Source organism: Ascidiella aspersa, chromosome 4, assembly GCF_963924565.1.
Source record: "Ascidiella aspersa chromosome 4, kaAscAspe10.2, whole genome shotgun sequence".
Taxonomy (NCBI): Eukaryota; Metazoa; Chordata; class Ascidiacea; order Phlebobranchia; family Ascidiidae; genus Ascidiella; species Ascidiella aspersa.
This window is the reverse complement of record NC_139450.1, coordinates 13,911,652-13,925,840: the sequence shown is the minus strand read 5'-3', so window position 1 is coordinate 13,925,840 and position 14,189 is coordinate 13,911,652. Positions and strand designations below refer to the sequence as shown.

General features: G+C 33.1%; 1 protein-coding gene across 2 annotated transcripts; it reads right to left on the bottom strand.

The window, feature by feature from the left end:
- Window positions 1–103: 103 nt before the first annotated feature.
- Window positions 104–12,887, bottom strand: LOC146148040 (ras-related protein Rab-7a-like). 2 transcript variants are annotated; one of them, XM_083386339.1, is made up of 5 exons: window positions 11,420–12,887; window positions 9,871–9,938; window positions 9,312–9,438; window positions 3,098–3,316; window positions 104–1,559 (listed from the first exon to the last, which is right to left on the bottom strand). In XM_083386339.1, the coding sequence occupies exons 2-5, from the start codon at window positions 9,921–9,923 to the stop codon at window positions 1,338–1,340; spliced, it is 621 nt and encodes a 206-aa protein (XP_083242465.1). In that variant the 5' UTR covers window positions 9,924–9,938; window positions 11,420–12,887; the 3' UTR covers window positions 104–1,337. The 2 variants fall into 2 exon arrangements, with proteins under 2 accessions (XP_083242465.1, XP_083242466.1); XM_083386340.1 differs by lacking the exon at window positions 11,420–12,887 and adding an exon at window positions 10,705–11,370.
- Between the last annotated feature and the right edge of the window lie 1,302 nt (window positions 12,888–14,189).

Here is a 14,189-nt window from a genome sequence, read left to right as displayed (position 1 = left end):
TGTGATTCTCATATTGAGGTTAGGTAAATTACATTGCAAAATCAAATTTGACCTGGCTAAAGGAAAGAATACTGAAAATGTTTTTAAACAATTAAACATACAATTACACATTTATTTCATTATTTATTTATTAATGAAGCAAAACAAGATTTTAAATGGAACAGATTGGAGGAGGAGGTCACCAGAGTTTAGGTTTGCGTCGACATAACAAACAGCAGTAAACTCTCAGGATAAATCAGTAAGAAATTTACAACAATATTTGCGCAATATTGCACCTCAGTTGCAATCAATTATTTTGTGGTAAAAGAAATCGCAAATACAGCCGCTTAACTACTATATAGTTTATAAATAAATTAATATTTAAGTTCCTTTGCTTTAATGGTGAAAAGGAAAATCTTTTTGTTACATTTTATGAATAGAGCATATATACAGAGGTGACCAAAATATATCAATACTAGACAATGACACAAATGAATGTATAGGGATATCGATTTTAAAAAAATGCTTTTTGTAAGTTTTCCGCATTTTGTATCTGCATTACACACATCAACAATTTTCCAAACTTTTTAATCAAATCCAAAAACCAAAATGTCAAATAGCAGTAAGATAAATAAAAAAGACAATGTATATAGAAAATTCCTAGGAATGTGCCAAAAAAATTGAGAAATTTTAACCAGATTTTTTACACTATTTGGGGTCAACAACTATGTTTTTCATCATTTCGGAGTAACCACTTATAATATCAATACTACATTATGTTAACTACATCATTATTATTAATTTAATTAAAGAAGTAAATTGGTTGCTTTTGCAACAAATTTAAAAATACATATTGATGTAATTGAAAACATATATGCATTAAAAAAACAATTAAGTTCACTTAGTTTTACTAAGTTCTTTTAATATATTGACAGTAATCGTGGCTCATGGAAAATCGGAGGCTTAGGTAAATCCTCTTTCTGGTTCAAACAACACAAGTCGAAATGGCACATTTCTAGTAACTTATAATTTAGAAATAAACCAATCTTGGAAAACAAACAGGTTTTACAATATCATGCAAGAGCTATACCATAGGTTGTTTCTCAGTTGGCACACCAACATTTTAATGTCCAGGTTAAATTCAGGTCAACACAAATACCCAAAATATGGATTTTTTGACTACATAAATACATACAAAACAAAATTCCATAATAGTGGCTTCACAACAAACAATAAGCCGCATATGTCGGAACCATTTTCATCCCTGTTTCAATTCAGGAAAGTCAACAGTGTCAAGAATTTTAGATAATACGGGAAAATAACATCCAGGCTAGCAGGCAGAAAGACTTGAATTGGCTCTAACAAGCACAATCGCTCTGCTTTGGTTTTTGGTCAGTGTTTTTGAGGTCGATGCGGTCAGGAAAATCGTCGTAAAGTCCGACCTCCGATTCCTGCATCAAGGCCTGCTTGGCAACAGTCTGGAAAGCCTGTTCGACGTTTATGTTGTCCTTTGCCGAGCACTCATAGTAGGGAATGTTATTCTTGCTGTGGCACCAGCCCTGCGCCCGCTTGTAAGATACCTTGAAACACAATGGGGTTTAATCTAACAGTTATAATACAGGCAAGATAACAAAACTACAAAATAATAATAATGAGTTAACAACCTTATGATAGCTTGATGTCTAGAAAATTGGATGTGTATGGTCAAGGTAGGAATATTGAATACAGTAATTATGGTTAATATGCACTGGCGAAAAATGTTTTGCAAGATATAGTTAGAATTAATGGCAATATTCAATAAGCTTGAAAAGTTTAATATCATTCTTGTTTTTTTACAGGACTATAGCATTTAAACATATAACAAAGAATATTTGGATTAAGTGCAAAACTATAATAGACCTATTACATTATATTTAAAAGCAATGATTGCAATTGTATAATAATCAAGGAGTCCCATGGCACCAAAATGACATTAATGATTACCCAAGTTCAACATTTGCAAAGCAGAACTAGATGTCATCTATACCAGCATTTCTCAAATTTGTGCATTAACAAAATTATCTTTAACACCAACAAAATACATTTTTTAAGGTTACCACTTAAAGATTGTTTAAACACATACTGTATATACAGTAAGAGTTTGGCAACAGCAACTTATTCCCTACATGTAATACCATTAACACATTCAACAAGTTCTTAGATAGAGCTGAATCCATCATGGCAGATACATCATTTTGTGATAAGGTTATTTACATCCAGTTAATAAAAAAACTTACTCACCGGTGACCAAATTAAATAAATCAAACTTTAAGGTCAACCTTACCTTTTACAAGTATATACAGTACTAGTTAATCCCTTAAAAAAAATACTAATAAAATACTAACTATTTACAAAATGTCTATCCACTTTAGGATTGTTTTTAAGCCTTTTCTGCACAGACCTGGCATTGCATGTCTTATTTAAAACATTGTAAAGCAGCAGATAAATGTAAAACTGTTCTACTTTATATCATTGGATACTTTCTTTACCGGAAACCTCTCGGATTTTTAACGACTTTGTTGCGAAAATATTTGTTCTGGTAATGATTTGCCGTTACATTCTAATAAATAAAACCATTCAAAAGGAGAGTTCTTATGCCCTATGCTATGTTGTTTTCAAATAATATATATTGCAGTTCACCCAATTCAATTTCCAATTTACTCATTGAAGTCACCCACACTATGCACAAAAAGAGTAGTGCTTATAAAAAAAGTTTGATACTATTTTAAACTTGTTTCAAACTTGCTGTACATGATTAGTGGAAGAAAAAAATTTACATTTTAAAGTACTGTAGTGTTGAGCTTATTTGCCTATTTAGGCTTAAACTAGCTTTTAATTATTCAAATTATACATCACCACATTGAAGGAAGTTCTAATTCTAGAGGGGATCAGGTTTGAGAATGTGAAAAATGATAGAAAAATTTTCTTGTCAAGATTCTACCAGCCAAGTTTTTGATAATAGCTCTTTAAAGGGATAATTTTATCTATAAGACACTATATTTGTTTTATTTAAATAAATGCTTTTTCGGCAATCAACATCTTGATCTGTTAACCAATAATTAATGCTACTTTATCTTACCACACGATTTTCCAAGTCAATTTTGTTTCCAATAACAACAAATGGGAAGTTTTCAGGCTCCCTCGGCGATGCTTGAATAAGGAACTCATCTCTCCAACTATCCAAGGTTTTAAAAGTATTTGGCATCGTAACATCGTACACAAGCACGCAGCAGTCAGCTCCTCTGTAGAAAGCAACGCCAAGTGACTGGAACCGCTCTTGGCCAGCTGTATCCCAAATCTTATGAGAAAAACAATGGCATTTGTCACTTTTAATTTGCTACTTAAATCGAGGTAAAGTTGGATATAAAGTCAAAATACAACAACGATTAAAAGGTCCCCTTTACAGGGTTGTGCCGGTTGAGTTATTTGCAAACTGCATACCTTATTGCCTATGAATTTTTTTGCCAGATTTCATTGACAAAACTTTTACATAAAATAAACAAACCGGACACATAAATTATTTTTATGGCTGGTTTGTCTCCTGTTAGATCTGCCCCTGCTTCTGGTGTAGTACAAGCCTTATAGTGAAATGTTTTGGGAAATTACTCAAATGTGATTAATAGGGATGTTCAAAGTAGAATCCCAAGGTATTCTAGAATAATAGGTTTCAAATCTAGAATAACGAATCCAGAATAGCGAATCCTAGTATATTTTTATTAAATTATTTAACCTCGATTTTGTTAGGGGAAGGGATTAAATCTAATCTACCCTACAGGACCCCCAATCACAGCAATAAATCTCCAAACAATTTTCTAACATGTGTACATTATAATAAAAAAAATCTCCTGTATGTTTAACATTCTTAACAACTGTCATTTGAAGTAGTTGTGTAAACTGTAATATGTCAACTGTCCAGGTTGTTGCCAAAACTTTAATTTTTGCCAATAGTGAGTACAATGCAACATTGCACACAGAAGTCTTAAGCAATTCGGTCCTGTTTTTTCAAGCATTGCTGGGTCTTAGGGCTTATTTTTTTACTAATGGGCCATTCCGTGTCAATTCACACAGTCAAGAAATTCAACCTCTCCGATTTTCCTTAAATTTTACACACCTTTTCACTATCCTATATAATGAACACCTGCAAAATTTGAGCGTAATTTGTTGAGAAATGCCAGAGTTATGAAGCTTTTAGTTTGGGGGGTCTGCCGAATTTTCCCTAATTTTGAAATTTCGTCAAGACCCCATTTTTAATTACAATTGGCTAAAAATGGGTTGAAATGTTGTTTATAGGATTCTCTCTGAACTGCGAAAATTTCAATACAAAATATTAAAGGGGTTGGGAGATATTTATTGTGAAACATGGGTTGAAATGAAAAAAAGGTAAAAGTGGGGTCCTTTTAATATCCCGGTTACCCATGACCCCAGTGAAAATTTGCACTGAAATTTTGTCCACATATTTACTAAGATATGACAAGTCTACCATGCAAAATTAATTCATGGTTCACAATGTTTTCTGATAGAAATGCTGTGTCAAATTCGGACAAAAACGCGAAAAATTACATATGAAAACAAAATTAAAATGTATTTGTAATTGTGTTTTTAACTATTGTTACCTCACAAAACACAAGTGTTATACTTGTGACTATAATGTACAACTTGATAACTGGAAGTTTTCTATTTTTTGGCCAGATTACTGTATAATTTACAAAAAAGTCATTTCTCGCCATGCACACTGCCCCATTTGTTGTGCTATGTAAAACTTTATTTTCTCATTTGTTGTGCTATGTAAAACCTGATTTTCTGTAATGGCAATTAATTTACACCTAGCAGCAAACTATAACTCAATTTTATACAATTAAAAATTGTGAAATAATAACTTATAGATGCTGACATAATTACATTTGGCAAGAGTTTCGCTAAATTAAGCCAATGGGGGTGTGGACCAAAAGTTTGAGAACCCCTACAATAGAGGTGGTCAATTTTTTAGTTAAAATACAATATATTGTTAAATATTATAAACAGTTAGATGAACACACCAGTTTTTTATCTTTTATAATAAGTTTAAGCAATAGGCTCATATTAATAGAACGAAATTAACTGAGCATCTGAAAGCCTGGATGACTTTATTAAATCAGTGTGTGACCCCTTTCTTGCTTTGAAGACCCATTGCTTCCTTAGCAATTCATAAAAATATACTTGAAACAACATAAACAGAATTTAGCTGATGGTGAAGTTGTAATATTACTTGATTTCGCTGACTTGTCCAAGATGCCATGTAGGGGTTCCATTTGGACATCACTAAACGTGTTGGGATTGGTGGAACCACTAAAAGATTTTTTTGCATGTGCAAATCTTCAAGCAGCAACCAACAACCAAATTTTTACACCACAAGATCTTTTCCAATGGGCACACGATCTCAGTTCTGGGATTTAATATATTTGGCTTTCCTCAAGTAAAATTAAAGACCTCAACACAAAATTTGAATTGGAAAAGTGATATGCATGGTGTAAAACAATAACAGGCAGAAGATCACATCATAGCTTCATTCCACAATCATGTCAGTCTTTAAAAATGCGTTGACTGTCAGATGATATTTCATTTTCCCTTGTAGAAGTGAAACAAGGTCAATTACAACTGCCGAAAAATGATACAAATGTAGGCCAATATATGGCTTGCAGATTTCATTCTGATTGGTAAAATTTCGTTGTTGGTTGCTGCTTGAAGACTTACATATGCAGCTAATCTTTTGGTGGTTCCATCAATTCCATTACATGGGCTTTTGCCATGAGAATTAGCAAAGAAATGCCACTCAGTTTCAGTTCCAAGCAAAAATACTTTTTTGTGGGTTTTGTATTGTGAAGCAGCACCATCATTGAAAAAGATCTTTTTTTGGAGAACCAAGTGATCAGATAATAATTGGAATTATTTGGTCAATGAATGCATGCACCGTGCTTGTTAAATGTTCCAAATAATCTGATATTACAAGCAAGCTTTTTGAGGTTAAAGCTCCATATTTTTTGTAGTATATTACAAAAGGGTGAAGAGTTGTTGAGTGATAACTATCGGATCCCTACACATCCCTACAGGCATCTTGGACAACCAATAAGTAGTTCTCAGCAATATCAAGTAATATTACACTTCATCATCAGCTAAATTATGTTTAATTTGTTTCAAGTAACTTGATTGTGATTAACTAATCAAGTGATGAGTCTTGAAGCGAGAAAGGTGTCACACAATGATTCAATAAAGTCATTTAGGCTTTTAAGATCCTCAAGTTCGTTTGATCACTATGAGCATATTGCTTGCACCTTATTATGAAAGGTACAACTCTGATGTCTTCATCTAACTGTTGATAACATTAAACAACATATTGTATTTAAACTAAAAATTTGACAACCTGTATTTAGGGGTTCTCAAACTTTTTGTGCCGCACCCCAATTGGCTTAATTTTTCAAAACTCTTGCGCCTCTAGTTATGGCAATATAATTGTGTCAGCATCTATATCACAATCAAGTTGTTTATTATTTCACAATTTTGAAAAGCTATAAAAGTGAGTTTTAGTTTGCTAGTGTAAATTCTTTGCCATTACAGAAAACAAGGTTTTACATAGCACAACAAATGTGGCAGCGTGCCTGGCGAGAAATGCATGAATTTTTTTAAATTATACAGTAATATGGCAAAAAATAGAAAAATATTCCAGTTATTAAGTTGTCACTTGTACATTACAGTTATCAAGTATAACACTTGTGTTTTGTGAGGTAACAACAGTTAAAAACACAATTACAAATACATTTTAATTTTTTTTTATATGTAAATTTTCGCGTTTTTGTCCAAATTCGACACAGAATTTCTATCAGAAAACATTGAGAACCATGAATTATTTTGCATGGTAGACTTGTCATATCTTAGTAAATATGTGGACAAAATTTCAGTGCAAATTTTCACTGGGGTCATGGGTAACCGGGATATTAAAAGGACCCCACTTTTTGCTTTTTTTCATTTCAACCCATGTTTCACAATAAATATCTCCCAACCCCTTTAATATTTTGTATTGAAATTTTCGCAGTTCAGAGAGAATCCTATAAACAACATTTCAACCCATTTTTAGCCAATTGCAATTAAAAATGGGGTCTTGACGAAATTTCAAAATTAGGGAACATTTTAGCCGAGTGCTGGGAAAGGCCAACTTTGGATGTCTATGACCTTTGACCTTTTTGAGTGACAATGTAAACTATGTTTTTTTTTAAATATTTGGTAGAAGAACTATCACCTGTAAAAAATTGGGTTGTTACCTTATTTAGTTTAGCAGTAATAAGGCGTCAAACATGGTCCAAAATGGAAAAATTGCGCCCCCTCGGCAGACCCCCCCCCAAACTAAAAGCTTCATAATTCTGGCATTTCTCAACAAATTACGCTCAAATTTTGCAGGTGTTCATTATATAGGATAGTGAAAAGGTGTGCAAAATTTAAGGAAAATCGGAGAGGTTGAATTTCTTGACTGTGTGAATTGACACGGAATGGCCCTAATGTGATCTGTAATGCAGTCAAATAATGTACAGCAAAGAATACAAAGTTACTATTGACTTAATGAATTGTTGACAATTACACTGCGCATAACTGCATAACTTCGCTGAATATTGGCCTAAAGTTGACCTTAAGTAACCCCATAGCGCATTTTGTGGACGGCCAGAACGTTTCACAACGTAATGTTACTTTTGCAACTTATCGACTTTAGGGAAATTGCGCACTCCACACCAGACATTACACATTGATCGCTCGCCCAATAACGCTTGATTGACACTTAATTATTAGACGAACGTTATCGCGAGACACGGTAACTGGTCGCCCGAAAAAACGCTGACACTACTACTGGGTTACATTTAAAGCAAGCTATGTAAATTGGACGCCGCAGCGACAGGCCAACTTACCACATGCGTTTGTGCAATTAGGCGCAACAATCAGCAGTAAAACATTAAATTATATCGGTTCTAATTATAAACGGCAGAATTGGATTTGAATCCCATCTGGAAAAGGATGAAAAGCAAGGATTTGATATTCTACTTTGAGCACCCCTAGTGATTAACTGATTATATAAGGTTTTTGTGACATCCACAACTGAACGTGGTAAAACTAAAATTATAGACAAACTATGACTGAAAAAAATAATTGAAGGTTCAATAAAATAATACAGTGCACAAAACCCGTTCAGGTTAATTTCTGCATAGGTAAAGACTTAAGGGTAACACTGTATTTCAGGAACCCTTAGGTAGTTTCAATAAAAATATAAAAGCAATAATATTTGATAAAACCGACATTTCGCAATTCACAGACGTTTCAGCAATAACTCATGCCATCATCAGTGTAAAAAAGCTTTTATCTTCACTTGATTTTTACACTGATGATGGCATGAATTATTGCTGAAACGTCTGTAAATTGCGAAATGTCGCTTTTATCAAATATTATGGCTTTTATATTTTTATTGAAATTACTAAAAAAAGTGTATTGTGTTCCTTAGGTAGATCTATTAGCTTTTTAGGTAGTCTTATATGCAAAAGCATGATGTAGGTAAAGTGGCCTAAGCTGGAGAAAAATGCCTAGATTTTGGTAAGTTGACAACCATGGATAGTAGGTAATCAAGCTACATAAAGTCGTTTTAACCAAATGTATGACAACTGTTGAACTAAACTTATATTATTAACAAGAACAGGCAATTTGTATTCAAAATGTTATTCCTGTTGGAAAACATTAATACAAAACAATATTTTTAGGGCTTGACCTATAGTCTGTCTTAGTGCTTGATTTACATAAAATAACTCTGCAATCTACACATGTTTTCACTTATTTATTGTATTTAAGAGTATTTTTGTGTTCAACAAATTGCAACAGAAGGTTATATTGCTATATATGTCGAACTTGACTCCAATATTTTTGTGCATTAGTATCTTTGTTTTCAACTTTGTTGTCTATAAATTTAAAAGATTTTTTCATCATTTGAGCGACCCAAGAAGAAATATTATTTTGTTTTGCGACCCATACATTGGGAAACACTTATTCAGATCAGGACTTTTTTTGTGTATAACACACATTTAAGTTCCTAAAAATTAATTGTGGTGTAAAAACAAATACCTCCGTAGAGAATCAATAACTGATAGAGAAATAAAGAATCATTAGATTGTAATTACTAAGCCATAACTTGGCACAATTAACATTAATCTAATAAGGTTAAATATTTAGAGAGGTTGTCCACTAACTTACCAACACTTTAAATTCACAAAAACGTTTTTAACTTATACCTGCATTGTTACAAGCCTGTCATCAACCATGACCTCCTTGGTTAAAAAATCAGCTCCAATTGTTGCTTTGTATTGGTTGCTAAACTTCTTGTTTACATACTGGTTCATTAAAGAAGTCTTTCCAACCCTGCAGTTTACAATGATATTTAAACTAAGTAAAACTTTTTATTTTTTTCCTATTTCCCTCGAAACATGACAGTAGACAACTTTAGGATTACACAAATTGTAATAACTTAATAAGGTAAAAGTTTTTAATTGATTGCTGGAAGTTACCATGCACACTTGCTGGTGTGTTTAGATTAAGAGGGAACACAGTGCACTATTTGTTTACATTAGTGTTTGGCAAAATTGCTTTGACTTAATACTGTTGAGTCATTTTGTTTTTATAACATATAAAATATCATAATAACTTTAAAAAATATAAAGAGTTTCGGATGAATAGATTAACAAGGGCCAATCAAATGTGTAAAAGCCAGCAAAAACACAAACTTTTATTGTTAATATATTAACAAAATGTTATTCACACCTAGCTATAACCCACACCTAAGACAACACTTACCCACTGTCTCCCAAAATAATAACTTTCAGCAACACCTTCTTTCTGGAAGCCATTTTTTAGAGTAATTTCTGTTGACAAAAATGTGTGTAGAACATTAAGGTTGCAAGCTTATTTTTTGCAGTGTTTACTGAGAAGTATTAAAATGAAATGGTATAAGTACTTCAAGTAGCAATCAATAAAGGATGTCAAGTATGATGCTTTAGTTGCAATAAAACTAAGATAAACCATAACGCCAAAGTTGACCACCGAGATAAGCCACTACTCCACAATTTTACAATTTTGTCATCATAACTTCTCAGGGTTGTTCCTAAGCAAAAATTTACACTCGCCAAGCTATCAATCAGCACTCGCCCGGTTGAAATAACACTCGCCAAATTTGTTGGCACGCCGTCTGCAAATTTACGTCCTAGCGCGGTCATTTCTTGGGTTATCGTTAACCTGTCTTACAGTTTTTATACGTAAACATTAGTTTTTATAAAAGTCTGGTCTTTTATTTCCATGCATGGATAAACAAATTAAAGACCTGTAAAGCAGTTTACGCTTAAAGCAATGTTTTTGAGTATTTTTTACAGTCTTTAGTGAAAAAATAATACTGACAATTTAGTAGCCACGGCCTGCCTTTATTTAATTTTTTTTTAAATCCTCATGCTTTCTTTTTTTCATATTCTGGTTTTTCTGTGCCTAAAGGACGTTTCACCGCAGGTTACTTCGCGCCACAAACAAATCGCCACATTTCACCTAACACTAAGTTACTGGTTGAACAGCAAGTAATGACAAAATAATTGTAAATTTATAACTAAATCATTGATTCGCAAAATTAACAACCATATGCACCAGAGTTTCTGTGTTGTGCGACGCCCTATAGTGGGTCGTTGTAATTTTCCAAGGGAGTCCGCAATGGTTTCGATTCGTATCTAAACATACAGTAATTGCAATATTAAATGATTTACAGACAGTTATATTTTAAGCTTTGGCTTGGTTTACCGACGTCCGACATGAACTTACGTAGAGTAGACTATTTGCCAATTCTAAGCTATAGTTGCTCAAGTAGGTGATATTTTAAAACACACTGCTTACAAATATTATTAGCACGTATTGTTACCAAAACTGAAGCGATTGCTTATAATTTTCGTATAAAAACAATTCAATAAATACAGCAAAGTAAAATTATTATCGCTGGGTGCATTAAAAGTCCAATAAACTTTTTCAAAGGCAACGACCGGGATAAACATTTAAAAATTAACAATGTTAAAGTTAAACAATAAACCTCCTAACTATTTACTACTGCAGCAATGTATTTTGATTGTTTGCCAGTAAACGATTATTTAAAACGGGACAAAGAGTCTTTATTACGATCATACAATGGAACAAATAGTATTTTTTGAGAGTTTCGAACGTGACTGACTTCGATTAACTGCATTGGCGAGCGGGCGAGTGCTTAAGCCCAACCCTGCTTCTGGTACATTTATTGGTATTAGATATGTACTGACTGGTTAATCAATTTTTTTTAGGTGTGGATAATTAAGTTACAATTATTGTGAAGACATACCAGTATTCAGTCCTCAAAATCTTGATGCAGTATACAAATTTATACAAATTAAAAGAACATTAGAACAGAAATTTTCTGGAAAAATAATGTGGGCTACAGTTTACATTCTTACAGAAAGGAAGACTTCAATAATTTCTTAGGGCACATATTACATTAAATTTTTATAATAATCTACTGAAATTAATACATTTATTGAACAGCAAATATTAACGCGACTTGAATGAAAGTCCTGAAATATATTTGTGGTGACTACACAACTGCAAAGTATGTCAAAAAGTGTAGTAAACATACATTTTGCAGTCTGCATTTTGTGGCAAGTGCACACCCAATGTTATTTCTAAAAAAACTTGCATGCACAACTAGTCAATTGCACACCTAATCTCTAGGAAAAAAAATTAAGGTAAGATGCCAAACCCCCAGGATCGCAAAAAAACTTAAAAGGCCTGTTTACACTACGACTGCACTAAGCAAAGCGTAATTTGCATTTAAAGCTTATTGTTTCGAGCTTTTCACACTTGGCTAAACTCAAGCCCCGTGCAGCTGAAAAAAATACACTTTGGAGCAATTTCCAGGCTTTGCTAAACTCAGGCCCAGTTCACCTATAAAAAAGTTATGTTTTGGAGTGATTATTACGACCAGCTCAGTGCAGCTGTAGTAAAAAAATGTAATGCCCAGCTCAGCTCAGTTATGCTGTAGTGTAACGGGCCTTTAATTGTACACATGAACACCTAAAAATTTGATGCTATTCTGCAGTACATGAGATCTTGTCGAAAAGTGCCATGAGAAAGACCCTGGCTTGTTTTGATACATGCAAAAATTACACTTGGCTCTTATTATTATCCTGGTAATATCAAACTGCTGTGTTGGTATAGAATCCTACCACATTGTCTTCCGGGAGTTTATATTTCTAACAATATTTGGGTTAGGATGCGAGTTAGCGTTTGGGTTGGTCATGTATTGTTATTATATATATATTTACTCTTACATAATCATGCTTTCGTTGAAATTACAACTTTGACAGCTCTTAGTTACTGTTAAAATAAATGCGATAAGATTTTAGACCAGCGTCAACTGCTGTACTTTGCTTATGGGCACAAAGTTAGTGTCTGTTCTACTTTAAACATTTCTCATAAAGCACCCATGTCACTTGTCAGTGACTGATTACACCAACATTTGACATTTTGAGGGAAAAAATGCTTTATTTTGAAACACATCGTTCTGTAAGTTTGATAAAATTAAAAATTGCATGTGTTATTTATAGATAATTAATAGATTACATCCATCAATTGTCAAGTTTACAAAATACATTTATATATTTTTGGTACGGTAACGGTACAAGAGAAGTTAAGTTAACTGTTATTTGAAAGCACCAACTTCTCGCTACAGTAACACGTACTTAATAGTTCACCGTAAAACAGTCTTATTAAAATCCATTATTTTTACACAAAGATAGCTGCACAAATGATGTTCTGTGACAAAAACAATGCAATAGCTGTGTTTACTTCTTCTTTCGACGCTTTGTTCACATCACGCGTGACGTCGATGGTCACGGGACCACAATTTCGACACAAGTGAATGATTAGAATTAAAGACAGAGATTCTAGAAGACTACGCAGGGAATCGAGACGTTTGGAGTTTCCGGTTTATGTTCGGGAGCAAAGAACAGAATATTTTTAATGTGTTGCAACTGCTCTGATCTAAGTTTCATAACGTAGGCCTACTGTAATAAATATATTTAAAAGAACCAATATCTTAACAAATCGCTTACCCTAAAATAATACGTTTTATAAATGCAACTACTAAAGTACAATGTGCGACGGTCATATTTTGATGGAAATTCGTGCGCATATCATATTTTCACCTGATCCGCGAGAGATAAGTGCAGTTCTAAGCAAAAATGTCTACGACCACATTTTAGTAGATTTGCGTGATGTTATATTAACATGGATAGCCTATCCTGTAAAATTTTGCTGGAAAGGTAGGCTATTTTATCGTATATTTTAATTCAGGAGCCTGTTAATACTTTTAGTGCGACCAACAACAAAGTCTTGACATCTTTTTTAAGAAACTAAAAACATTTTTGAACAATACGCAAAGGTGTATTTATGCGATAAACGTTGGTTGCCAGCTCTGTTTATGCTACACACCTCAAGTCAGTGTTGTTTACAAGTCAGTGCCATTTTCATCAAACATAAATTTAGATAGTTAAAATTTTTAAATTGTTAAACATTAACCATCAAAAGCGATATTTTTTTTACAAAAACCAAAACTGTACCATATGCGAGTAAAGTGTTAAAATATAGGGGGGGATAAAACGTTAATTAAACTATTAAAATTGGTAAACTCGTCCGATTATGAGCAATAACTCAAACAAAATACAACATATAGCAAATTTGTTTTTTATATGCAACAATTAAGATAGGCCTAAATAACCTAATTTTCCAAAACAAATCGGTGAACATTTCGCCGATGCACATTCAAAGCACATTCGAGCTTTACTTCAATATTTAACTTTTTGTAGTTGATTTTAAAGGTTTCGTTTCGTGTTCATTTGTTTGGGCACCGCACTCCTATGTCCTAAACTCTGAATTTTCGTCAAAGAGTAGTTCAGATAACTTAATTAGAGATAAGCGATAAAAGTTATCTTTTGCGCGAATCTGTAATATTTTTGTAATATTGCCGTTTTATTAGGTGTATTCACACCTTTTGGACACGATTAACGCAATGGTTGATATATGCGCTTCGGGCGCCATTTTTATGTGGCTTCTGT

Excerpts from the sequence above, each read along its gene's own strand:
- LOC146148040 (XM_083386339.1), bottom strand. The coding sequence starts at position 9,923 with ATGGCTTCCAGAAAGAAGGTGTTGCTGAAAGTTATTATTTTGGGAGAC. Across the intron at positions 3,317-9,311 it reads ACAGGCTTGTAACAATGCAG|ATTTGGGATACAGCTGGCCA; the intron begins GTATAAGTTAAA and ends TTTTCTCATAAG. Across the intron at positions 1,560-3,097 it reads TTGACTTGGAAAATCGTGTG|GTATCTTACAAGCGGGCGCA; the intron begins GTAAGATAAAGT and ends TTGTGTTTCAAG.